General features: G+C 39.3%; 1 protein-coding gene across 7 annotated transcripts in view; it reads left to right on the forward strand.

The window, feature by feature from the left end:
• Positions 1–22593, forward strand: part of Syn1 (Syntrophin-like 1) — a 101224-nt gene extending 78631 nt beyond the window's left edge. For all 7 annotated transcript variants that reach the window (XM_073986355.1, XM_073986354.1, XM_073986357.1 and 4 more), the window contains 5 exons: positions 10919–11217; positions 11538–11623; positions 21377–21485; positions 21629–21982; positions 22130–22593. In XM_073986355.1, coding sequence (XP_073842456.1) covers positions 10919–11217; positions 11538–11623; positions 21377–21485; positions 21629–21982; positions 22130–22213 — 932 coding nt within the window. In that variant the 3' untranslated portion in view covers positions 22214–22593. The remainder of the gene's footprint in view (positions 1–10918; positions 11218–11537; positions 11624–21376; positions 21486–21628; positions 21983–22129) is intronic.
• Positions 22594–26139: the final 3546 nt, after the last annotated feature.

A 26139-nucleotide genomic window follows, 5' to 3' on the forward strand; every position in this document is an offset into this window, starting at 1 on the left:
CTTTCTGTAAGAAGAGGTTGCCCTATATACCCTTTCTAAGGGAAAGGGTGCTTCTATAGACCCTTTCTGTAAGAAGAGGTTGTCCTATATACCCTTTCTAAGGGAAAGGGTGCTTCTATAGACCCTTTCTAAAGAAAAATACCCTTCAAACCCTTTCTGAAAGAAAGGTTGCTTATATGGACCCTTTCTGAAAGAAAGGTTGCTTATATGGACCCTTTCTAAAAGAAAGGGTGTTCCTATAGACCTTTTCTGAAAGAAAGGGCGCTTCTTTAGACCCTTTCTGAAAGAAAGGGTGCTTCTATAGACCCTTTCTAAAAGAAAGGGTGCTTCTATAGACCCTTTCTAAAAGAAATGGTGCTTCTTTAAACCCTTTCTGAAAGAAAGGGCGCTTCTTTAGACCCTTTCTGAAGGAAAGGGTGCTTCTATAGACCCTTTCTGAAGGAAAGCGTGCTTCTATAGACCCTTTCTAAAAGAAAGGGTGCTTCTATAGACCCTTTCTAAAAGAAAGGGTGCTTCTATAGACCCTTTCTAAGGGAAAGGGTGCTTCTATAGACCCTTTCTAAGGGAAAGGGTGCTTCTATAGACCCTTTCTAAGGGAAAGGGTGCTTCTATAGACCCTTTCTAAAAGAAAGGGTGCTTCTATAGACCCTTTCTAAAAGAAAGGGTGCTTCTATAGACCCTTTCTAAAAGAAAGGGTGCTTCTATAGACCCTTTCTAAGGGAAAGGGTGCTTCTATAGACCCTTTCTAACGGAAAGGGTGCTTCTATAGACCCTTTCTAAGGGAAAGGGTGCTTCTATAGACCCTTTCTAAGGGAAAGGGTGCTTCTATAGACCCTTTCTAAGGGAGAGGGTGCTTCTATAGACCCTTTCTAAGGGAAAGGGTGCTTCTATAGACCCTTTCTAAGGGAAAGGGTGCTTCTATAGAACCTTTCTAAGGGAAAGGGTGCTTCTATAGACCCTTTCTAAGGGAAAGGGTGCTTCTATAGACCCTTTCTAAGGGAAAGGGTGCTTCTATAGACCCTTTCTAAGGGAAAGGGTGCTTCTATAGACCCTTTCTAAGGGAAAGGGTGCTTCTATAGACCCTTTCTAAGGGAAAGGGTGCTTCTATAGACCCTTTCTAAGGGAAAGGGTGCTTCTATAGACCCTTTCTAAGGGAAAGGGTGCTTCTATAAACCCTTTCTAAGGGAAAGGGTGCTTCTATAAACCCTTTCTAAGGGAAAGGGTGCTTCTATAGACCCTTTCTAAGGGAAAGGGTGCTTCTATAGACCTTTTCTAAGGGAAAGGGTGCTTCTATAGACCCTTTCTAAGGGAAAGGGTGCTTCTATAGACCCTTTCTAAGGGAAAGGGTGCTTCTATAGACCCTTTCTGAAGGAAGGGGTGCTTCTATAACCCCTTTCTGAAGGAAAGGATGCTTCTATAGACCCTTTCTGAAGGGAGGGGTGCTTCTATAGACCCTTTCTGAAGGAAAGGGTGCTTCTATAGACCCTTTCTGAAGGATTGGGTGTTTCCTGCTTTGGTTATTGCTCGCATATATATTTTCGCCCGATTGATGATTTTAATGAGATTTGGAAAATGTGAGGGAATTGGAATAATTGAAAATGTATTGAAATCGTGTTGTTGTAGGGTATTATACAGTCGCCCCCGTCCGACTTAATTTTTTATTTTTTATATTAAAAAAATATATTTTTTAGCTTATCTTAAAATTCTTTAAGAATATTTTTTATCTGTACGCGCGTGCGTATACATTACGTCAATAGTAATACGAACCATGGTGCTTATTACTTATATTTGAAACTTATACCCTAGACAGACGGCCTTAATTCAAATTAATTCGTGCATTATCCACATTCTTAATGCACAAAATCAAAGGAAATTTAAACTGAATTTAGCAATTTTTATATGGCAATGCTGTTGAAAAATAATTGTCTTTTGTCAAATTTCCAGGTTTAAGAAAATAAAAAGGGAAAGTTAATCAGCAATTTTCGCGTTTCTTCAAAATAAGTAGTGGTCTTTCGCGAGTAGAATAGCAGCTAATCGTTTTTCACGCCTTCTAACAAATCTCTTTTTCAAATTTTTATTTTCACAAAAAATGTCATTACCCACCTTACCAATTCTATCGAAAATTATATCTTCATCAAATGTTTTTTAAAGTTTTGCAATATTTTTATAATATTAAAAAGACTCAAAAATATCGCGAATAAATAAAATTTATTTTTGCTTCATCGTGGTGAAAAGATCAAAGGTAGAAAGTGTATTTGTTTCGCATATTTTGGCGAACTTTTGTAAAGCTTTATGAAATGGTCTGCTGGGTACAAACAAACAACACAAACAGCTGTTTCATAAACGCAGATACTATCGTCTGTCAGGGTGAAAAATTAATTCAAATTAGGACATTTTTAATGCAAATTAACTCTGCCGTCTGTCTAGGGTATTACATCTATTCTTACTTCTATTTGAAATTTGCAAATTTCTACAAAGGTATATCGGTTTCTCTGAGAAAACAATTCATTGTAAAGTGTTTCCTAAGAAACACTGCATTCTCATCTTCCATTACTGCAGCCGCAAAATTTTAATTGAAATCTAGAACGCCAAAAATCGTACGAAAAAGTTTTCCATTCTCCTTAATTTATTGTATTTCTTTTACAAATGGTCGCCAATAGCCTGTCGTCAATTTGACAAAGTAAAAGAAACCCAAAACAAAAGCAATATCATAAACGCCACTATTTCAGTCTGATGATACAAATTTGTTTTGACACATCTTGACAGGGTGTAGCTAACTATTGAGCTATATATTCATACTTCTGGGTAACATATGTTGACTGAACTATGATTTCCTTGAAACTGAAATTCAGTTTTGTTTTTCCGTTTCTTGTTGTTGTTCTTCTTCTTCTTCTTGGTGTTGTTGAAACTACAAATCAAAACTTGAAAAACCAACTGAAACTTTATGGTTTCCATGTCATACATGGGGACGGTGGCGGTGGTGGTTGTTGGAGGAAAATATGTAACAGTTGATCTTTACTTTACTCCTAGGGAGACCCGGTTGGTTGGTGGGAAAGAAAAATGAAAATAAGACAACAAGGACGACGATGACGACGGCAATGGGAAAATGAAAAAGTTTTAATCGTTTTATACAACCTGTCATCGATTATGTACGCATAATTCAGCATAAAAAATGGAAATGGAAACTTTTTTGTGCTTAAATTGCAAAACTTGAAATAAGTTTTAATATCGTTATTTGATATGATTTGCTATGTGTTTTGTTGTTTGTATGTTGTTGTATGTATAGGCAGATCAACTCAATGTCTTTCGTATGAACACAAGCCTTGTTACGCATTTAGTTGTAGTAGTAGTGGTAGTATACAAAACAGCTTTGTGCAAAAATATGCGAATTTGTTGATCCTATGTGGAGCAATGTATTTTCTGCTGCTGCTGCTGTTGCTGTATAGAGGGGTTAAGAGTTTGTAACTTAATTTAAGTTTCAAAACTTAGGCATCATCATCGTCATCACCAACAGTAGAGCAACATCATTAGGGGTAAATTTCTATACCACACCATCCATACCATGTTGCTGTCGTCCTCATCATCAAGGGCCACAGCAAACGGAAGAAAAACACAGCAAACTCATTTAACTCGTAGTTTATTTCCCTGTTCAATACAACAAACAAACAAATAAAGCGTCGAATGGACGGACGTACAGAAGGGGGTACGACGCTAAGTTGTACCTGCAGTTTTACAAAAGCAAATTTCCCACCATATGTGCAATAAACGACGAAGCCCCATACATGTAACACATAAACTACAAGACAAGTGTGTGTATGGTGGCCAGTGTTTGGTGTGTGTATGTGTTTAGTGATGTTAGTGTTTCCTTTGAAAATTTATAAACCTCTTGCCTTTCTCTTGCTCGCACCCTGGAAAAATATTTTCCAAAGTGGTTTGATGGTGTAATTGTAGAGTTTTTAGCCTCAAATTATGCTGCATTTAATGCTTTATTTGTTATTTGTAGTCAGGATGAGGGAGGATGTGTGTGTATGTGTGCCAGGATGTTAAAATATTCCCCAAACAACAAGAAAACTTAATTAATTCCCAAAGTCTGTAAGCAAACACACACACGCATATTCACACACAGAGTTTGGTTTTTGTGCTCCTTCCGTGTAGCCTTCCCCTGCCGCCAAGCATTAAGTGTGAAATCCCACTGTGTTTTTGTACGTAACAGTGCTGAGAGACTTAAAAGTTTTTCAACATTTTCTGCCAAATGACCATAAAATGTGTCTTGATTGTTGTTAAAAAAAATTGCACAGAAAAAATTCTATCAAAAGTTAGGTTTTTGTCAAGTCATTAATTCGGTTGGTGGTGAAATGATGAATAACCAAAAAAAAAAAGTCTCAAATTAATGATGATGTTTTCATATGTGGATATGGATATGTAAGTTTGGAATTCACTCGAGGTTATATAAAATCTATGGGATGCCACATTTGGACGTATGCAAAGAAAATTGAGTTTCTAATATTCAGATCATTGATTTTTGTTCCAAATGCTCTTGCACACCAATATTTTGAAAATCCAATAAATTTAGGTAGAGTTTGTGTTAGGTTATATTAGGTTGGGTTATAGGACACGTAGCTGTCGTAATAGACAGCCAGAACACTAGGAAACTTTGTTGTCCGTTGTGTTCATTCTAATAGAGTTCTGCAAAAGAAGTTATAGAAGATACACAATATTGGTCAGAGTCGGTTTTCCGTGGATTCCTATGGTGTATTTTCTATGATGATTTCTCAATATAATATCGAATACGGACTCGACTCTGGTGCTTGTCTAGCTGCAACCCCAGTGAAAATGATGAGCATTGCCAACACATCCTAAGATTATGAGGCATGTGCTCCCTATTTCACTAACGAGTCTCTCTATATCTTGGAGTGGTGGCTAAGGGCTTTCAAAAAGCATGTAGATATATAAGAAGATGGAGTATTTGCGCAAGCGGTCTTCCATCCTAAGGTTAGGTTAGGAGATGTGCAGCCACTAACTTGTGACTGCGTCACTCGGAGACCTTTCGGTCCATTGTGATCATCCAGTAGAAAAAAGAGGAAAAAGCTGCAAAGAAAAGAGGAGATGGAAAAAGAGGATAGGGGGAAGAAATAAAAAGAGGAAGTTGTTAAAAAATTAAAGAACGAATAAATTACAAGAAAGTTTAAGAGGGGAGGAATAGTTTTAGGGAAGGAAAAAAGATTTATTTTTAATGGTAGGCAGAATAGTTGAAACATAATTTACGCGTTCAGGTTGTGCCAGCCACTTCAGATTTTTGATGATATTGCAGATCACAGCAGGTTCCACAGTGGAGTAGAAAGCTAGACACGGTGGAAAGTGAACACCTACTAACCTATGCCGTATACGAGCCAGGGCTGGACAACGACACAGGATGTGTTCGATCGTCTCTAACTCCTCCTCATCCTCACAGAGTCTGCAGTAGTCAGTAACATCCTCATCCCATTTGATGGTAAGGGCCCTGATATAGCAGTGTCCAGTAATGACTCCCGTCGTTATTCTAACTTCAGCTTTACTCAGGTTCAACAGAGAGTTCGTTCTTTTGACTGACAGAGACGGCCATATGGATCTTGCCACAATGCACCTAGTTTCATTATGCCACAATTCACTGGCTCTTTCGTCAGAGAACGTTTCAATTTTTTGGAAGAAATGACAAATGGGTGGTTTGATAGAGTCAGCGATAGCTAGATCTGTAGACTGCGATCCTCGTCTAACTAATTCATCTGCTCTTTCATTACCCATATAGTCGCAGTGTCCTGGTACCCAGCATAGCCGGAAGACGTTAGTTAGCGTTCTCAAGGCTGATCTACACTTAAGGACGACATCGGATTTGATGTTGCAGGATTTGATGGCTTCAAGAGCCGCTTGACTATCCACAAAGATAGTCACCGGTTCAAAGATTTCTGCATCCAAACTTTTTATCAATTCCGCTGCCTTCCAAATCGCTACACTATAGTTGCTGTCTAGCCTGTAGGTGTACTCAAGAGATAGCCTTTCACAGGAGACGCCAACCCCGGCACCTTCCTCCATCTTGGAACCTTCTGTATAAAAAGCAAGACCGTCCAGAGGAGGGTTACTGTGGTTCCAGTCGTCTCTACTAGGTATAACGACGTCTATATCGTCAAATCTCAGGACTGGTGATATATAGTCGCTCAGTTTTCCGCGTTGGTTCACATTTATGTTTGATTCGTTCAGAATACATCCATGCCCATAGGCACAACCGCGACAGAGATCCCGTTCATGCAGCCGTAGGGCACTGCGAGTTGCCTGACCTTTAATGCTGAGACTCAGTGGTTTTAAGTTCAGCATTGCGTTCAGAGCAGCCTGTGGTGTGCTCCTGGTGGCTCCAGTTATGAGAATCGAGGCAGCTCTTTGTACCTTGTCAAGCCTACCGGATGTCGATTTTTGGCGCAGTGAGTGCCACCAAACAAGAGAACCATAGGATAAGATGGGTCTAACCACGGCGTTATACAACCAGTGTATAATCGATTGGTGTAGACCCCAACTTTTCCAAATAGAATTCTTACATGAATAAAGTGCAATCAATCCTCTCTTCGCCCTTTCCTCAGCATTCCTGTTCCATCGCAATTGACAGTCCAGGATTGTGCCAAGGTACTTACAGTCGCTGCAATTAATTTATGATTATTTTTGGCAATTATCCAGTTCTTACCTTATCTCCGTTGGACATGGAGATGGTGGAATAGTTACCATCGTTCAGCCCAGCAACCATATTTTTGTATAAATAGAACTAAGGCGATGTCAACTTCAGACTTCTTGAGTTCAGCACCAGCCGCTTTCCAGTAATGCGGGTCGATCTACATGATGCAAAGTTGTTGCTACTTACGCTTTTCTACTCCTTTTGTGCTATGCGGAACCTTATCCTTATGGACACGGTGAACTTCTTTCATATCAATTAGAGCACCCCTATTCGTATTAGCTGAATAATATGGAACATAATGTTTTTCGAAGTGTCCGAACTGTGTGTCTTAAGACATCACTTGGCTGAGATATTTAGAAAATGTCGTCAACATTTGCCACCCGAGCATTCAGCGTGCAAGGCTGTGGTGCATACTATTGCACCTGGGTGTCGTGGTCAAAAAAGGTGAATTAGTCATGGGGTGTTGAATCAAGTAAAGCCTGTAGGGACTATATGCGTCGATGTTGACGTTGAGTTGAACTCATATTGACTTCTTCGATCATCGGGATGCGAGGGAGCTTGTTTAAGTCAAGATATTTCTTGGGATTTCCCTTGAGATTTATCCTGCGCTAGCCAAACGATTTATACAGCGCTAGTTGTAGTGTTGGTAACATTTTCGGCAAATCTTTGGTCGGGGTTGCATCCTCAATAGCGTCATGCCTCGAAGACAAATTCTATTGGCTTCGTCCGATGGACGTTGCTCTACGTGTTCGACAATCCTGGTTTCAAATGGTTAACTATTTCCACTGAAGTCGCTGGCTTGTGCTATTAAGTTCGTCATCGGATAAAATGACTGAGTTTCAGGGCCACTGTCTGCTTCTAAATTGGGTTGTAAATCTTCCCCTCCTGGAATTACTGTCCCGTCAACCCTGGGTTTCTCCCTGGGTTTCTCCAGTCCTGGTTTTTCCAATATCGCTAAACATGGGCGTTGCAAAAATTTTGTCATCATTGGAATTGTTGTTGTTTTTAAGTTTTTATTAGTCTGATCTATGTATCATTGAATTAGTGGGGGAATGGAGGGCCACCATGGCATAGCTCTCCAGTACCATGGCAAGGACTTGGCATCTAAGTCTGTACTATGTTGAGACACCCAAATATCAACGAGTCTCCCTTCTAATACAGTTGGTACCTAACTGCAAACCTTGGAACACCAATGGAGACGCATTCGCCAGATACTTCGGCATTAGGGAATCTCTAATTCGTCACAATTTCTCCATCTCAACATTTCCAGAGTATTGATTGAATGATCACCTCCGCATCGCTCCAAAATTGTTATACATGGCGACGTCAAACTAGAGCTTATTTTGCTGTATGCTTACAGTAATCGAGTCGTTTAAGTCTTAAATCCAGCATAGGTCCTCAGGCAGCATTTGTGATCACAGTAAATGTGAGAAGATACATTTACTGTGATCACAAATTCTATGTCTATGTTTGTGTTCCTATAAGACCTATTTATTTAAGGATGGCAGGCATAAATTGAGTAAGAATACGCAAGGAAAGCGTTAAGTTCGGCCGGGCCGAACTTTTTATACCCTCCAACACGAACTGTATTGAAGTGAATTCCAAAAATTCCGAAAATTCGGAGATATCGTCCTATGGGGGCTATATGAGGGCGTTGACCTATACCGACAAATTTCAGGTGAAAAGTTGTATACTCTTAACGCAGACTAACTATCAAATTTCAGTCATTTCGGTGGGATATTGAGGTCACAACCTTCAAAATACCGAAAATCAGGAGGTACCGTCCTATGGTGGTTATATGAAGACGCGGACCTATACCGATAAATTTCAGGTGGAAAGTTGTATACCCTTAACGAAGACTTACTACCAAATTTCAGTCACTTCGGTGGGATATTGAGGTCAAAAGCTTCAAAATACCGAGAATCAGGAGGTACCGTTCTATGGGGGCTATACTAAGGCGTGGACCTGTACCGACAAGTTTCTGGGAGAAAGTTTTATACCCCCAATGAAGACTAAATACCAAATATCAGCAATTTCTGGGGAATATTGAGGCCACAAACTTCAAAACACCGAAAGTCGGGAGGTAAGTTATATGGGGGCTATATAAAGGCGTGGACATATACCAAAAAATTTCATATGGAACGTTTAATACCCCAAATGAAGACCAAATACCAAATATCAGCCATTTCGGTGGATTAATGTGGCCACAACCTTCAAAATACCGAAAATCTGGAGGAACCGTTCTATGGGGGCTATATGAGGGCGTGGACCTATACCTAAAAATTTCTGAGGGAAAGTTTTGTACCCCCAACGAAGACTTTATACCAAATTTCAGCCATTTCGGTGTGATAATGAGGCTAAAACCTTCAAAATACCGAAAATCGGGAGGTATCGTCCTATGGGGACTATATCAAAACGTGGACCTATGTAAAAATTTTATGGTAGAAATGTTTCTTAGCCTCTGGAAACACAAAATGCAAAGTTACAACCGATTCTGTGGTCAAATGGGACTAATACATTCAAAATATCGTAAAGTGACGCGTACTATATACGGGGTGTTATATGGGGGCTATACCAAAACGTGGACCCATATAAACAAACTTTGGTAGAAATATTTTTTGCCGCTGAAAACACAAAATACCAAAATACAACCGATTCGGTGTTCAAACGGGACAAATATCTTAAAAATTCCTACTACTTCAATCCGTTCGGACGCTAGAGTGATTTCCACAGACGGACAGACAGACGGACATGGCTATATCGATGTAGAATTGCACGCTGATCAGGAATATATACACTTTGTGGGGCCTGCAATGATTATTTCGAGTATTTACAAACGGAATGACAAACTTAATATACCCCCCATCTTATGGTGGATGGTACAAAAATGACCGACAATAACGACTGCTTTGCAAAGTAAAAGGTATTCCTTGAAGTCAATGTTTTCATTTAATAAATAAACCATGGGGAGCGTATAAGTTATAATAATAATGATATTCATGGCGTATAATGACTATCATAACTTATACGCCATGAGTATTGTTATTATTTGTTTATTGTGTTCAATTGTTTTTCAATTAATTCTGAATCTGAACTTTTGAACGAATAATTGTGGCAATTTACTCTTTATTTTTAATTTTTTTTTGGAATGATCAACTGTGATATACCTGGGCAATTATAATTCGCTGTAGAGAGAGTTATACCTTTCCCCAACTTCTCTCAGCAACAAACTGAAGACAGCGACATTTATAACTACCAAGAGCGTCAAACAATCCCCATTGAGACAGTAAATCATTGAATAGCTCACTCTATAAAAAATACATCTTCTCCTACATGTTCTTTACTCAAAATTCTTCTCTTTATAAGTCTCCATGGGGATTTTATCTATTTGTTTTTTATGATCTTACCTATCTTCATCAAAATGACTCCATTGAGTATTTCGTTAACACTGTTACACTGTTTTATGTACTCCACGTTCGTGTGTGTGTGTGTGTAAGTGTGTCTTAAACTAGAAAGATGTTGCCTTTAGATTTTATGGCAAGGATATGAATCTAAGGCTGTTGCATTAAATGGAAAATAACAACAACAAGAGGCTAGGCAACATCATTAAAACAAAAATGCCAAGCGAAATATCAGCAATATTTTCAAACCGGCAAGTATGTAGAGGAAAAATTGAAAGTTTTCTTCATCTTCTGCTGCTCCAGCAAATGCTTTTCATTTTTTTCCAATTGTATAGCCCTCGTGCCTTGTAATTTGGCTGGAAAATACGTTGCCACTCGAGAGAAACATCTGGGGCTTATTTTTTATGTAAAGTACCAAGGCAACAGGAGCAGCTCGTACACTCGTGTGTAGAACGAAGCTACTTCAAGTTATAGCAACTTAAAATTTTAATGAGTTGCGCTTCTATATTATTGCTGTATTTTTCGCAAAATCACGAAGATGATGGCACGGCGATGATTAAAAAATAATTTTCACTAAAATGATTCCACAAGGAGACAGAGTAAGAAGTGTTTGTCACACAAAGTGTTCCAAGGGGGGGGAGGGAGGTGGTGGCAGTGTGGAATGTTAGAAACATGTGTCACATCAGAATTTATATCAAAATAATTTCATAGGAATTATACGAAAAATCTGTCTGTAATGCCAGCCTGCATGTTGATGTGCTGCAACTTATTTCGGTTTGATTTAAATTCTGTTTCTTGGCTTCTTTTGGTTTCGTTTCAGAAAATCGTTGCTTGGAATTACATTCACCGGATGGTGTACATTCGTGCATATTGCGCGCCGCTGACTCCGCCGAAGCCTTGGTGTGGTTTAATGCCTTGCACAGTGCCATGAGTGGTTCCACCCAACGTGCTTTAGTGGAAGCCAATCGAGCTTTAATGAATGTCATCGGCGAACTCAAACATATTGGCTGGCTAAGCAGACGTTTAAGTGGCAGCAGTGGAGCCAGCAATGCAAGTGGCGGTGGTGGCAATAATGCCATGACAGGTACCACAACAAGTGCCGGCAGTGGTGGTGAAGTGGTAAGTTTTATCTTAATGGACTGACTTGGTGGTTGTTTCTTTTCAATTTGCACTTTGAGTCACCAGAACTCCTCTAAAATATCACTTGAACATGGCGTTGGATTCTCTTTGACAAAGACAAAGAAAGCGAAGACCAACCGTTTATGGCATCCTTTTGCCTTTATGTTCCATTTCATTTGTATGATTTCCCCATGTACTTTGGTTTTAAGTTGCAATTGCATATTTCCATGTCTTTCAAACTAACGTTTTTTCTACTTTTGTGTGCAATTCTTTTTCACTATTTCCCCCCCCCCCCTTTTTTCTATTCTCTTTGTTTGCAGCCAAGTGGTCGTTCTAGTTCAGAAAGTTCTGATGAAAATGATAAATGGCAACCCATATTTGTGGCTGTAACCGAACGTGAGTTAAGGTATGTTCTTCTTATGTTACATCTCATTATTCATCTTGTTTTAGTTTCTACTTTGTCATCATTTCTTTTATTAAAAGGGTTTTTTGTTTTCACATTAAAGGATTGTGTTTTTTTTTTGTCCCGAGATGGTGAAAATATGGGGGAAAGAGAAAATTAAAAAATGACCAACAAAAACGCCTTGTTTGCAAATTAAAGAGATTTGTTTGAAATTAATTTTCCAGGTTTAATAAAGAAACCCCTGGGGAGCGTATAATTTATGATAGTAATTATACGCCATGAGTGTCATTATTAATATTATTTGTTTGTTTGTTTATTGTCTTCAATTGCTTTCCAATTCATTTACTGTCATTTCACAAACAATCTGAACTTTTGACCGAATAATTGTGGCAATTTTACTTCTTATCGAGAAAAACAAGAATTTCCCATTGTCAGCAAGAAAAATGTCTGCACATTTACACATTTCCTTGTCAACATTAACACATTGGCCTTTTTCCCTTCTTCTTGGCTTGATATTAAATTAAAAGTTCTTACCAACAACAACAACAGCAACAAACAGTCGGTATTGCTTGTATGGTAAAAGTTATTTAACCTCTTGACAATGAGGGTTGGCAAATGAAATTCCTGTTGTTGACAAATCTCAGATAACAACTGAAAACTATTTTGTTCTGTGCGGTTATAGTGAGGCCATGTTTATCACCATACAGAAATATTTTATTGGATTTTTTGTTGTTGCTGCTGTTACTGCCGATAACAAAGTCAGTCGAAGAAATATGTCCAGAGATGTTCATCGAGCAGAATATTTGCCGGAAGATAGACTAGATATTTTATCGTGTATGTCAGTCAGTCGGTGTGCGTGTGTGAGTGCACTTGAAGCCTCATATATATGCATGGGTTTTATTATTATTTGAGATTGTTGTATATTTTTTACTTTCATGTAACAGACAATATGTCAAATGTTCTTCGTTAGCATTGCTAAAATGTTGTTTTTTTTTTCTTCTTTCGATTTTTTTATTGTCAACAATATTAAGGCAATACACAATGCACATATATTGATGATATTGAAAGAGGGTTTTTTGAAAAGTTTGGGAATATAAAAGAAATTTATGGATTTTGAAAAGTTGAGGAACAATAAAATTATTCTCAACATCAATGAGTTTATTAAAATTCCTTTGAAGGGCGTATACGTGTTGATGATACTCATTCGACTCAGTCGTTGTAATAGAAAAAAAACTCATTACCAGAAATTGTCTTTACTCGGTATTCATACAGTAAAGCCATTCAAAAGCAATTTTTAAATTCTTTGGGGAGAGAGAGAGAGCAGATACTAAGGAACTCTTACTTCTCTGCCCTCTCCCAGAAAAGTTGCTTATTAAAACATTCAACACGAGAACATCAAGTTAAAAAGACTTTTAAATTTTCAATTTTTCTAAAAATCGGACTGCATTCATGATATAATTGCCGATCCTAAAAAAAAGTGGTCGGTCGGTCGGGGAAATGGAATGGAAATGGATCTATATATATTTTTCTTCTAATCCAAATTATTATTGTAACTCTTCCATAAATTATTGATGTAGCCCCCCAATTTTTTGCCTCTGTTTGTCGGATTGTATGCATGTCCTATGCATTCAATGAATTTGAATTTGAATGCAACTAAACAAATTTCTTGCTGAAAAGTCAAATTGTAGGAAATTGTTACTTTGCAGTTTTCAATTTTTGTCTCACATTTGAATATTTCAATGCTTTAGTTATTGGCCATTGATGTTAGGTAGATGATAAGGCAGCAGGAGAAGAGCAGAGTTGCAAGAAAACAACAACAACTAGAAGGAAATAAGCAAAAAGGGGACTTCAAACACACAAACCCACTTGCATATTTGGTGGTACAATTCTCATAAACCACATCAGTATGACAAGAACTTTAAATGGGCATAGATTTATTCATGGCTTAACTCACACACACACACAGACATATACACATACTCACCCACATGCCCAAAGCCATCAATAACTTTGCATATAAAAAAGAAGATATGAGATCACACTCGCATATATTCTCTGTGGGAGATATCCCCCCTCCTCAACCAAACTCAAGGCAAATAAAGGAAATAAAAAACCTGAAAAATACTGCATTTCCCGTTGAGATTTTGCTGAGTGCCATGAGGAAGTAAAAGAACAAGAAGAGCAAAATATATAATCAACAATACACCAAAACAATGGCTGAACAAAAGAAATGTGTATTTTCAATGGAAAGTCAAAAAACAATAAAGAAAGAGCCAATCCTTGAGTACGAAAAAAAAACACCAACATGGCAAATAAAAACACAAATAATCATTTCCGTTTTTTGTTTTCGCTGACAACAGAAAAACCTTTTTGTTGCTGATGTTGTTGTTGTAATATTGGTACTGATGGTATGCATGACATAAATCTTTTGTTTTGTGTTTAGGGAAATGAGGAGCTAATTTGTCATTGATTGATGAGCTCCCTGTGGAAAAGCAAACGACAGTCAAACAAAAACAAGCATAACAGTTGCCTTGACAAAACGACTCGAGTATATCAAATAAGGGAAATAGTACCATAGTTATTAATATCAAGAAGTATTGAAAACAAACAAAAAATTACATAAAAAAGTTAATAAAAAAAATACTTTGTCAAAGAAATTAATCTGAAGCCAAAGGCCAAAATTCGAATGAAATGAATCTGTACAAGATTAATATTTGTTATTGTGAATTTTTTGTTTACGCAAAAATTGCATGGAAAATAGCGTCTACGAAAATAAACAGCAAAACAAAAAAAAAAAATCATTTGAGATGGGCTATGGTGTCCATATATTTGGTATGACTATTACGAAGTCTCGCCAAGTTGGCACGACGTTTAACACTGCATAAAATAATCAGAATTTGTGGCTAGTTGTTGTTGTAACAGCATTTGATATGTTTATAACTTCGTTATTCTGCTTAATCTAGATCCGGGTCTATCTCCAATTATAGGAAGGTGGCTGCTGGAGATAGTTGAGTGTGTTTGTGGGACAGTTGAAAAGGTGCAGTGTGTCATGGCCTGTGCCACATATTGGTAGATGTTTTGCACGGTGTTTTTAAGGCAAAAGCTACCTTTTTGGGAGCTGAGGGTTCTCGGCCCGACAGATGGGAGACCGCATTCGATAGTTATTTATGGCATCTGCGTGAATGCTATTCAAATCTGCTTGATAAGCTTGCTGATCTAGGGGTTCTCACTTGTAAAGTTGGACCTCTCTTTCTAATTTATTAAAATCCCTCCTAGACATTTCAGGGTGGGTGGTCCTATCCCCTAAATGATGATAAGGATGGCTTCCACGGCAACACCTGAGGAAGTACTGCAACAAGAGCATGCTATTGTGTTGTAGTACTGTAAGAATCTTTGTCTCCTCATGTAGATAGTCTACTGAAGACAAGAGGTAGTTCCCTGTTGCAGATATCAGAGCGGTATTGTGACAGGTTTGCATATTGTTCCATTGCGTTGCACTTATATTCGCATGGCTTAACACAGACCTACCTATCGCGTTATACGTGATCATCAAGATTTCTTTCTTTGCACCCCAAGTACTGACGGCTAGGAACTTGAAGACCTTGTTCTCAGCCTGTCGAAGGTAGATGTGGCATGCGCACTCGAAGCGAACATGCAAACGAATAGAATCACTAAAATCACGGGGCAGTTATTGGTCGGAATTCTACTAATATTGACCAAACAAACTGTCGATTAAAATAATTTGAGCACCACTTCGGACCAGATAGCGAACGAAAGGGTGCTTCTATAGACTATTTCATGAAGCAAGGATGTTTCTATAGACATTTTCTGGAAGAAAAGGTGATTTTAAAGACCTCGGTTGACCCTTTTTGGAAGAGAGGGTACTTCCATAGACCCTTTATGGAAGTAAGGGTGCTACTATAGACCTTTTCGGGAAGGAAGAGTGCTTCTATAGACCTTTTCTGGAAGAAAGGGTGCTTTCATAGACCTTGTCTGAAAGAAGGGGTGCTCCTTTAGACCTTTCCTGGAAGAAAGGGTGCTTCTATAGACCCTCCTGGAAGAAAGGGTGCTTCTTTAGGCCCTTCCTGGAAGAAAGGGTGCTTCTATAGACCCTTCCTGGAAGAAAGGGTGCTTCTATAAACCCTTCCTGGAAGAAAGGGAGCTTCTATAGACCCTTCCTGGAAGAAAGGGTACTTCTATAGAACCTTCCTGGAAGAAAGGGTGCTTCTATAGACTCTTCCTGGAAGAAAGGGTGCTTCTATAGACCTGGAAGAAAGGGTGCTTCTATAGACCCTTTCTGGAAGAAGGGGTGCTTTTATAGACCCTGTCTTGAAGAAAGGGTGATTGTATAGACCCATTCTGGAAGAAAGGGGACTTCTATAGACCCTTCCTGGAAAAAGGGTGCTTTTACAGACCCTTTATGGAAGAAATGGTGCTTCTATAGACCCTGTCTGGAAGAAAGGGGACTTCTATAGACCTTTCCTGGAAAACGGGTGCTTTTACAGACCCTTTATGGAAGAAATGGTGCTTCTATAGACCCTGTCTGGAAGAAAGGGTGCTTCTATAGACCCTTCCTGGAAGAAAGGGTGCTTCTATAGGCCTTTCCTGGAAGAAAGGGTGCTTCTATAAGCCTTTCCTGGAAGAAAGGGTGCTTCTATAGACCCTTCCTGGAAGAAATGGTGTATCTATAGGCCCTTCCTGGAAGAAAAGGAGCTTCTATAGACCCTTCCTGGAAGAAAGGGTGCTTCTATAGGCCCTGCCTGGAAGAAAGGGTGCTTCTATAGACCCTTTCTGGAAAAAGGGTGCTTCTATAGACCCTTTCTGGAAAAAGGGTGCTTCTATAGACCCTTTCTGGAAAAAGGGTGCTTCTATAGGCCCTGCCTGGAAGAAAGGGTGCTTCTATAGACCCTTTCTGGAAAAAGGGTGCTTCTATAGACCCTTTCTGGAAAAAGGGTGCTTCTATAGACCCTTTCTGGAAGAAGGGGTGCTTCTATAGACCCTGTCTTGAAGAAAGGGTGATTGTATAGACCCATTCTGGAAGAAAGGGTACTTCTATAGACCCTTTCTGGAAAAAGGGTGCTTTTACAGACCCTTTATGGAAGAAATGGTGCTTCTATAGACCCTGTCTGGAATAAAGGGTGCTTCTATAGACCCTGTCTGGAAGAAAGGGTGCTTCTATAGACCCTTCCTGGAAGAAAGAGTGCTTCTATAGGCCTTTCCTAGAAGAAAGGGTGCTTCTATAGACCCTTCCTGGAAGAAATGGTGTATCTATAGACCCTGTCTGGAAGAAAGGGTGCTTCTATAGACCCTTCCTGGAAGAAAGGGTGCTTCTATAGACCCTTCCTGGAAGAAAGGGTGCTTCTATAGACCCTTCCTGGAAGAATTGGTGTATCTATAGGCCCTTCCTGGAAGAAAAGGTGCTTTTATAGACACTTTCTGGAAGAAAGGGAGCTTCTATAGACACTTCCTGGAAGAAAGGGAGCTTCTATAGACACTTCCTGGAAGAAAGGGTGCTTCTATAGACCTGAAAGAAAGGGTGCTTCTATATACCTGGAAGAAAGGGTGCTTCTATAGACCTGGAAGAAAGGGTGCTTCTATATACCTGGAAGAAAGGGTGCTTCTATAGACCCTTTCTGGAAGAAAGGGGACTTCTATAGACCCTTTCTGGAAAAAGGGTGCTTTTACAGACCCTTTATGGAAGAAAGGGTGCTTCTATAGACCCTGTCTGGAATAAAGGGTGCTTCTTTAGACCCTGTCTGGGAGAAAGGGTGCTTCTATAGACCCTTCTTGGAAGAAATGGTGTATCTATAGGCCCTTCCTGGAAGAAAAGGTGCTTCTATAGACCCTTCCTGGAAGAAAGGGTGCTTCTATAGAACCCTTTTGGGAGAAAGGGTGCTTCTATAGACCCTTTCTGGAAGAAAGGGTGCTTCTATAGACCCTTCCTGGAAGAAATGGTGTATCTATAGGCCCTTCCTGGAAGAAAAGGTGCTTCTATAGACCCTTCTTGGAAGAAAGGGTGCTTCTTTAGGCCCTTCCTGGAAGAAAGGGTGCTTCTATAGACCCTTCCTGGAAGAAAGGGTGCTTCTATAGACCTTTCCTGGAAGAAAGGGTGCTTCTATAAACCCTTTCTGGAAGAAAGGGTAATTCTATAGACCCTTTCTGGAAGAAAGGGTAATTATATAGACCCTTTCTGGAAGAAAGGGTGGTTTAATAGAATTTTTCTAGAAGAAAGGGTGCTTCTATAGACCCTTTCTGGAAAAAAGGTGCCTCTATAGACCCTTTTTTGGAAGAATGGGTGCCTCTATAGACCCTTTCTACAATAAAGGGTGCTTCTATAGACCCTTTCTGGAAAAATGGCGCCTCTATAGACCCTTTTTGGAAGAAAGGGTGCTTCTATAGACCCTTCCTGGAAGAAAGGGTGCTTCTATAAACCCTTCCTGGAAGAAAGGGTGCTTCTATAAACCCTTCCTGGAAGAAAGGGAGCTTCTATAGACCCTTCCTGGAAGAAAGGGTACTTCTATAGAACCTTCCTGGAAGAAAGGGTGCTTCTATAGACTCTTCCTGGAAGAAAGGGTGCTTCTATAGACTCTTCCTGGAAGAAAGGGTGCTTCTATAGACCCTGTCTTGAAGAAAGGGTGATTGTATAGACCCATTCTGGAAGAAAGGGTGATTGTATAGACCCATTCTGGAAGAAATGGTGCCTTTATGGAAGAAATGGTGCTTCTATAGACCCTGTCTGGAAGAAAGGGTGCTTCTATAGACCATTCCTGGAAGAAAGGGTGCTTCTATAGGCCTTTCCTGGAAGAAAGGGTGCTTCTATAAGCCTTTCCTGGAAGAAAGGGTGCTTCTATAGACCCTTCCTGGAAGAAATGGTGTATCTATAGGCCCTTCCTGTAAGAAAAGGTGCTTCTATAGACCCTTCCTGGAAGAAAGGGTGCTTCTATAGACCCTGCCTGGAAGAAAGGGTGCTTCTATAGACCCTTTCTGGAAAAAGGGTGCTTCTATAGACCCTTTCTGGAAAAAGGGTGCTTCTATAGGCCCTGCCTGGAAGAAAGGGTGCTTCTATAGACCCTTTCTGGAAAAAGGGTCCTTCTATAGACCCTTTCTGGAAAAAGGGTGCTTCTATAGACCCTTTCTGGAAGAAGGGGTGCTTCTATAGACCCTGTCTTGAAGAAAGGGTGATTGTATAGACCCATTCTGGAAGAAAGGGGACTTCTATAGACCCTTTCTGGAAAAAGGGTGCTTTTACAGACCCTTTATGGAAGAAATGGTGCTTCTATAGACCCTGTCTGGAATAAAGGGTGCTTCTATAGACCCTGTCTGGAAGAAAGGGTGCTTCTATAGACCCTTCCTGGAAGAAAGAGTGCTTCTATAGGCCTTTCCTAGAAGAAAGGGTGCTTCTATAGACCCTTCCTGGAAGAAATGGTGTATCTATAGACCCTGTCTGGAAGAAAGGGTGCTTCTATAGACCCTTCCTGGAAGAAAGGGTGCTTCTATAGACCCTTCCTGGAAGAAAGGGTGCTTCTATAGACCCTTCCTGGAAGAAGTGGTGTATCTATAGGCCCTTCCTGGAAGAAAAGGTGCTTTTATAGACACTTTCTGGAAGAAAGGGAGCTTCTATAGACACTTCCTGGAAGAAAGGGTGCTTCTATAGACCTGAAAGAAAGGGTGCTTCTATATACCTGGAAGAAAGGGTGCTTCTATAGACCTGGAAGAAAGGGTGCTTCTATATACCTGGAAGAAAGGGTGCTTCTATAGACCCTTTCTGGAAAATGGGTGCCTCTATAGACCCTTTCTGGAAGAAGGGGGGCTTCTATAGACCCTTTCTGGAAGGAGGGGTGCTTCTATAGACCCTTCTGGAAGAAAGGGTGATTGTATAGACCCTTTCTGCAAGAAAGGGGACTTCTATAGACCCTTTCTGCAAGAAAGGGGACTTCTATAGACCCTTTCTGGAAAAAGGGTGCTTTTACAGACCCTTTATGGAAGAAAGGGTGCTTCTATAGACCCTGTCTGGAATAAAGGGTGCATCTATAGACCCTGTCTGGGAGAAAGGGTGCTTCTATAGACCCTTCTTGGAAGAAATGGTGTATCTATAGGCCCTTCCTGGAAGAAAAGGTGCTTCTATAGACCCTTCCTGGAAGAAAGGGTGCTTCTATAGAACCCTTTTGGGAGAAAGGGTGCTTCTATAGACCCTTTCTGGAAGAAAGGGTGCTTCTATAGACCCTTCCTGGAAGAAATGGTGTATCTATAGGCCCTTCCTGGAAGAAAAGGTGCTTCTATAGACCCTTTCTGGAAGAAAGGGTGCTTCTTTAGGCCCTTCCTGGAAGAAAGGGTGCTTCTATAGACCCTTCCTGGAAGAATGGGTGCTTCTATAGACCCTTCCTGGAAGAAAGGGTGCTTCTATAAACCCTTTCTGGAAGAAAGGGTAATTCTATAGACCCTTTCTGGAAGAAAGGGTAATTCTATAGACCCTTTCTGGAAGAAAGGGTGGTTTAATAGAATTTTTCTGGAAGAAAGGGTGCTTCTATAGACCCTTTCTGGAAAAAAGGTGCCTCTATAGACCCTTTTTTGGAAGAATGGGTGCCTCTATAGACCCTTTCTACAATAAAGGGTGCTTCTATAGACCCTTTCTGGAAAAATGGCGCCTCTATAGACCCTTTTTGGAAGAATGGGTGCCTCTATAGATCCTTTTTGAAAGAAAGGGTGCTTCTAGAGACTCTTTTGAAAGGAATGGTGCTTCTAAAACCCTTTTTTCCAGAAACGGTGCTTTTTAAGACTCTTTCTGGAAGAAAGGGTGATTCTAAAGACACTTTCTGGAAGAAAGGGTGCATCTATAGACTTTTCCTGGAAGAAAGGGTGCTTCTATAGACCCTTTCGATAGACCAATAGGTCCTATCCTCGTTCTTCATAGGGTTCGAAGATGATTTAAACGTTGCCCTTAATTCACTTATTCCGGCTCCAATGAGAGTTACAGCTTCAGATGATTTAGCCACTTTTCCCGATTATGCTAACCGACCAACCTGTTAACGTCCAGCATCAGCTGGTATGACTATGTAGCTTACTCTGTTTAGGTACCTCCCTCCGTCACTTTTTGAGTTTTTTGTTGGAAATATACGGGTGTGTTCTCAGACACGCTTCACCTCTCAGTTCACCTCTCACTTCACGTCTCAATCATTTTTTACACCCCAATTACGGTTATTTTTCGAGTATTTAATGAACGGACTAGGGTTTAAAATTCTTTTTAAATACCCTAATGAATCTTAGCCCCAAGAAATTCGCAAAAAATAGCAGTGAATGTGGTGAACAAAATGCTTGAAGCGTAAAGTGAGAGGTGAAGTGCGTCTCAGAACATACCCGATAATGTGATTTTTTATGACTATTTATAGAACTAACAGAAAAATATATTTACAAAGTCTAACTAGGGCTAGCAGCTATAATCTTGAACTTATTTGAACTTTTCATAAGCTGCAAGACATGTCCTAATTGTATTGTTCTGCAACAAGGACAGCACATTAAAAATATTTCTACAGTCCTTATTTTGTAAAGAAATCCTTTACTTGGCGTTTGTGGTGGTCGGTCATGGTTTAGAATTTCTGTTTTGAGCAAAATGTAATTTATGTGTAACCTTATTCTTCATTCATTCATTCATCCGTCCATTTATTCAATGTAAAGTTTTGTTGTTTTTGTTTTAATATATTTTGTTGTTTATTTTATTCCCACCTCCTTTATGCCGGCCTCCCTCCCAACATGCTTTAGGATATACGAAAGTGCTCCGTGGTCGGTGGAAGCCTGGGGTCGGCCTTTAGAAAGTTTTGCATTGGCCACAACTAGATTAGCAGGTGCCGGCAATAATTCTTCTTTGAATGTAAGTAAAACAATAACAACAACAACAATAACCTTCAACATTCGCGAACTAAAATTTCTTTCTTTATGGTTTTTGTTTTGTTCTCATTTTATTTTGTTGTTGCTGCTGCTGTTGTTGTTGTTGGTACGTTGCTTCTTTTGTAGGGACAACAATCGACAGTGTTCTGCATTAGATGCGGCACAACACGTGGTGTTCTGGTCTATTGGTTGCGTTCAGAGACCCATCGTGATATGGCTGCCTGGGCCAGAGCCTTAGTTCAAGGTTCCCATAATGCGGTCAACTATCAGCGTGAATTCTCATTCCGTTGCCTGTATCAGGGCAGGCAGTGTCAATTGGTTGTGCATCTAAATCGTGGCTTTTGTCTGTACGAATGCGGTTATGCGGCACCGGCTCAAACGAAAACCCAATTATGGCAATTTCCCTTTGATAAATTACGCGGTTCGGCTGATGACGGTAACCGGATGTTGTTTTTGGATTTTGGCGATGATGGTGAAATTGTAAGTATTAACTAGAGGATAAAATTTTATTGAAATCTTGTTTGGGGGTATCAAAGGGGCGACATTTATTTTTTTGGGTATTTTCTATTGCTTTCTCAGTTTTATTTGTTCCATATTAATTTTAATTTTTTTACATTATTCTTTCAGGAACTGGATATGGAATGTTGTCCCAAACCTGTGGTATTTGTTCTACACAATTGTCTGTCGGCCAAGGTGCATAATATAGTTTAAAAGCACCAAACAAATGCAATAAAGGCTAAGTAATATCTACAAAAAGGTAAATTAGATGAAAATTCTGCAAAACAAGAAAAAAATCCGAACAAAGAAACAAAGAAAAACAAATTTTTTTGTAATTTCATACTTAAAGAATAATGCAAATTAAAACTATGGAAAATTTAGAGAGAGAGAAAAAAATTATAAAAGTGAATAATTCAAAAGAAAACGATTTAGAAATCAATAAAAACTTAATTAAGTAGAAATTCAATGTAAAATTTCTCTCCCTTCCCCCTCCACACACACACACACATCAACTTAAATCATGGAAACCAAAAATGAAACTACATATGAAACGATTAATGGAGCTTCCTTCCACTTCAAAGAAAAATAGAAAATAACACTCCCCTCCTTCCCCGAAAACATATCGTTAAATGAAATTTGAAAATTCCAATTAAAACTTAAATTTTCCAATAAAGATTTTTCTCAACTCATTGTTCATTTCACAGGATTCTAGTATGCTAATAAACATTTCTCATTGATGTTTATAAGTACATATAAATATATATGTATATGGGTCTATGTAACATATACATAAGTATGTATTACAACTATTGTTTACATAAATTTTATGCACATGTAAACAGTTGCACACACACACACACCTACGCATTTTTCATTCATTCTCCGAAAGACACACACACACTCTCTCAATTTAATTAATATTTATGGAAAATATTTGCATAATATTTAATTAATTTTTAATATTTTTTATTGTGCTTGTTATTCTGTCTGTCTGTCTGTTTCGTCGATCTGCTAGTTGTTGTGGTTGTATTTGTTCTGGGTGACATTTGTTGTTGTCCAGTGGAGTAGTCGTAGTTGTGCAAAAGGGACACTTTATGGTTATAAAACAAACAGTAAATCACTGCATACAACAGAACAGATAAACAGGCAGACAGACGGACATACCGAAAACAAACCAGACAAACAATCTGTGTTAGTTTTGTCCTACAACAACTACAACATTATGAAAAGAATGTAAATTTTCTCTTCAACATAATTCAACCTACATACATACATACATATGTATATAGATAGGTAGGTATGTCCAAAAATTTAAGGTACATGGATTTCTCCATGAGCAGAATTTTTATTTAAAGTGTTGGAATTTCTATGGGCACTTATTATTAACCCTAATTCTGAATTCCAAAAAGTAATATGTGACAAATTTGGGCAGTTTCTCACGCACAAGATTCTTTTATGTCATTGATAAATAGCTCAGGGGGTTATCCCTAGTTGTGCAGACCAAAAAAGTCGTTTTTTATGTTTTTTTTTTTTTTCAAAGAAACTACCAATATTTTTAAGTAGCTCTTTCTTTCATCTGAAAGAGCACATCTTGTACTATTTTTGAAAATTTTGTTGTCGAAAAATATTGCATAATCTTTTGAAAATGGCTACCTGCGAAACCATTTGTTGGAAAAGCGTTTTGCGGTGCCAACGTTAGCTCGAAAACGTGTGGGCCGATCTTCGTATATTTTTGTGGGTGTTTAAAGAACCTAATAACTTTGTCTTTAAGTGAGGCAGAATTTTAAAAAACGTATTTAAAAAACATGTGAACTGCCAAAGTCAACGTTTCGATTCGATTTTTTGTCAAAAAATCGAGCAATTTTTTTTTAAAAAAAATCTGTCTTGTTTAAATACAAGCTTTTATATATTTAATAAGCCCACCAAATCATATGAAGATCGGTCAATTCGTTTTCGAGCTATTGTTGGCACCTACTTCAAAAATGCCATTAAATTTTCTAGGCCATTAAAATTTCTAGGCTACATACAAATCACAGTAAATTGTTCCCTTCCAATGCTCATACATATCTCAGCCAATTTTGCTACATACTCTATACTACCTGCACTTCAAAATCTACCAATATTTTTTTTTCAATTTTTTGAAATTGATAAATAGGAGTTCAGCCTTTCACAAATGATTTTTTTTTTAATTTTTTGAAATTGATAAGTAGATGTAACCCTTTAATTTTCTGTTCGTTTTTCACTACATCTTTTCCGAGGATATAAAAAACTACTTCCCAAGAACGTCTTTTTAAGGACAATACTTCTCTTCTTTCATATTCTTTCCATCATATGGTGATTAGCATTTCTCTCTTGGTAGCACCGGACCAAGTACTGCAACGTGACAATTCCATTGTGTTAGGTGGTGGTCTACTGATGACATGAAAGAGCACCCTGTTGCAGTTCTAAGGGCGGCGTTGAGACAGGTTTGAATATTCTTCCATCGCGTTGTACTTATATTTCCGAACCACACTGGAGCTGCATAGCTTATGACCGACCGACTTACTACGTTATACATATGTGGTCAACAAGGTCTCATAATCCGCACCACTAGTGCTACCGGTTAAGGATTTGAGGGACTTGTTCCTACATCACAACTTGTCGCAGACATCTGTTGCATGCGCTGAAGACGTGAACCTATTGCGAATGTGACCCCCAGATTCTTGGGATATTGAGTGATTGAAATTCTGTTACCATCGATCAGGACATTCAGTTCTGTGTCCATCACCACAGTACATGTTGTGAACAGAATGGTCGATGATTTAGTGGCGGATATTTGCACATTCCTTGCGGGGAAAGATCAGTCAAATAGGAGTTCAGCCTTTCACAAATGAAATCAAGGGAGGTACCTTAAGTCAAGATCGTATTATCATCCGCTAACGTATCACAATGCCGTATGAGGGGTGGAATGCAGGAATGGAATAGTTTAAACAGTTGCGTATATATTACCCCACCTTTCTAGAAATCCTTTTTTCACTATACCTTCGATCTCTTGTTCCTAAACGCTAGTGTCCACACATATAACTGACTATCCAACGTCGTTGGTTATGTGTCCTGGAGTACTTGATAGTATTAAATGTTTTTGATAAGCCGAGTGCACCAACACTGTCCTTTCGCATGGCTTATTCCGGTTGAGTTCTCTACTAACACGTGTGGATATGGCGTTGTAGTGCCGTGCTGCTTAGGGAACTCATGCTGATGATCCGCAACTGAGTACCTATTTTTGACGCTGGGGAGGAATAAATCCTCAAGAGAATTAGCTATGAGCGAAAAAAATAAATTCGGTCTGACCGATTTGCCTTTGCTGCCATCCGTACCTAACTTCAGTAGCGTGACCGCACTGCCCATTCAGAATTCTGGCACGATGTAGGTGGCTAGCGACAGGTTGAGAACTTTTATGAGATACTCAACTCCCGACTCATCCACCATTACCATTGTACCTCTTCGTATTAGGCGGCGTAACATCACTAAAAGTAACTGAGGTTCTATCCTTGTTCTTCCTAGGGTTCAAGAGTGACTTCGCGGTTGCCCACAATTCACTTATTCCAGCTTCTGATGATCTAACGACATATTGCACTTCTGCTAATCGCCCCGGCTCATCCAGCTGTTTCAGCATTACCATTGCACCTCTTCGTATTAGCCGGCGTAACATCGCTAACAGTAACTGAGGTTCTACCCTTATTCTTCCTTGGGTTCGGGAGTGACTTCACCGCTGCCCACAATTCACTTATTCCAGCTTCTGATGATCTAACGACATATTCCACTTCTCCTCATCACCCCGACTCATCCAGCTGTTTCAGCATTACCATTGCACCTCTTCGTATTAGCCGGCGTAACATCGCTAAAAGTAACTGAGGTTCTATCCTTGTTCTTCCTAGGGTTCGAGAGTGACTTCGCCGTTGCCCACAATTCAGTTATTCCAGCTTCTGATGAGCTAACGACATATTCCACTTCTGCTCATAGCCCAACCAGGAAGGAACTCATTTGCCTGTGGTGGACAATTTCGTCTCCCTTCGGGTATTCGACGAGCCGGTATATAGTGAACAGCTTCAGGAATGATGATCTCCCGGTGATTTGTAAAATTTTTAAACTAGGTAAAT

Source organism: Musca autumnalis, unplaced genomic scaffold (genome assembly GCF_047663935.1).
Source record: "Musca autumnalis isolate F117 unplaced genomic scaffold, ASM4766393v1 scaffold_4, whole genome shotgun sequence".
Lineage (NCBI taxonomy): Eukaryota > Metazoa > Arthropoda > Insecta > Diptera > Muscidae > Musca > Musca autumnalis.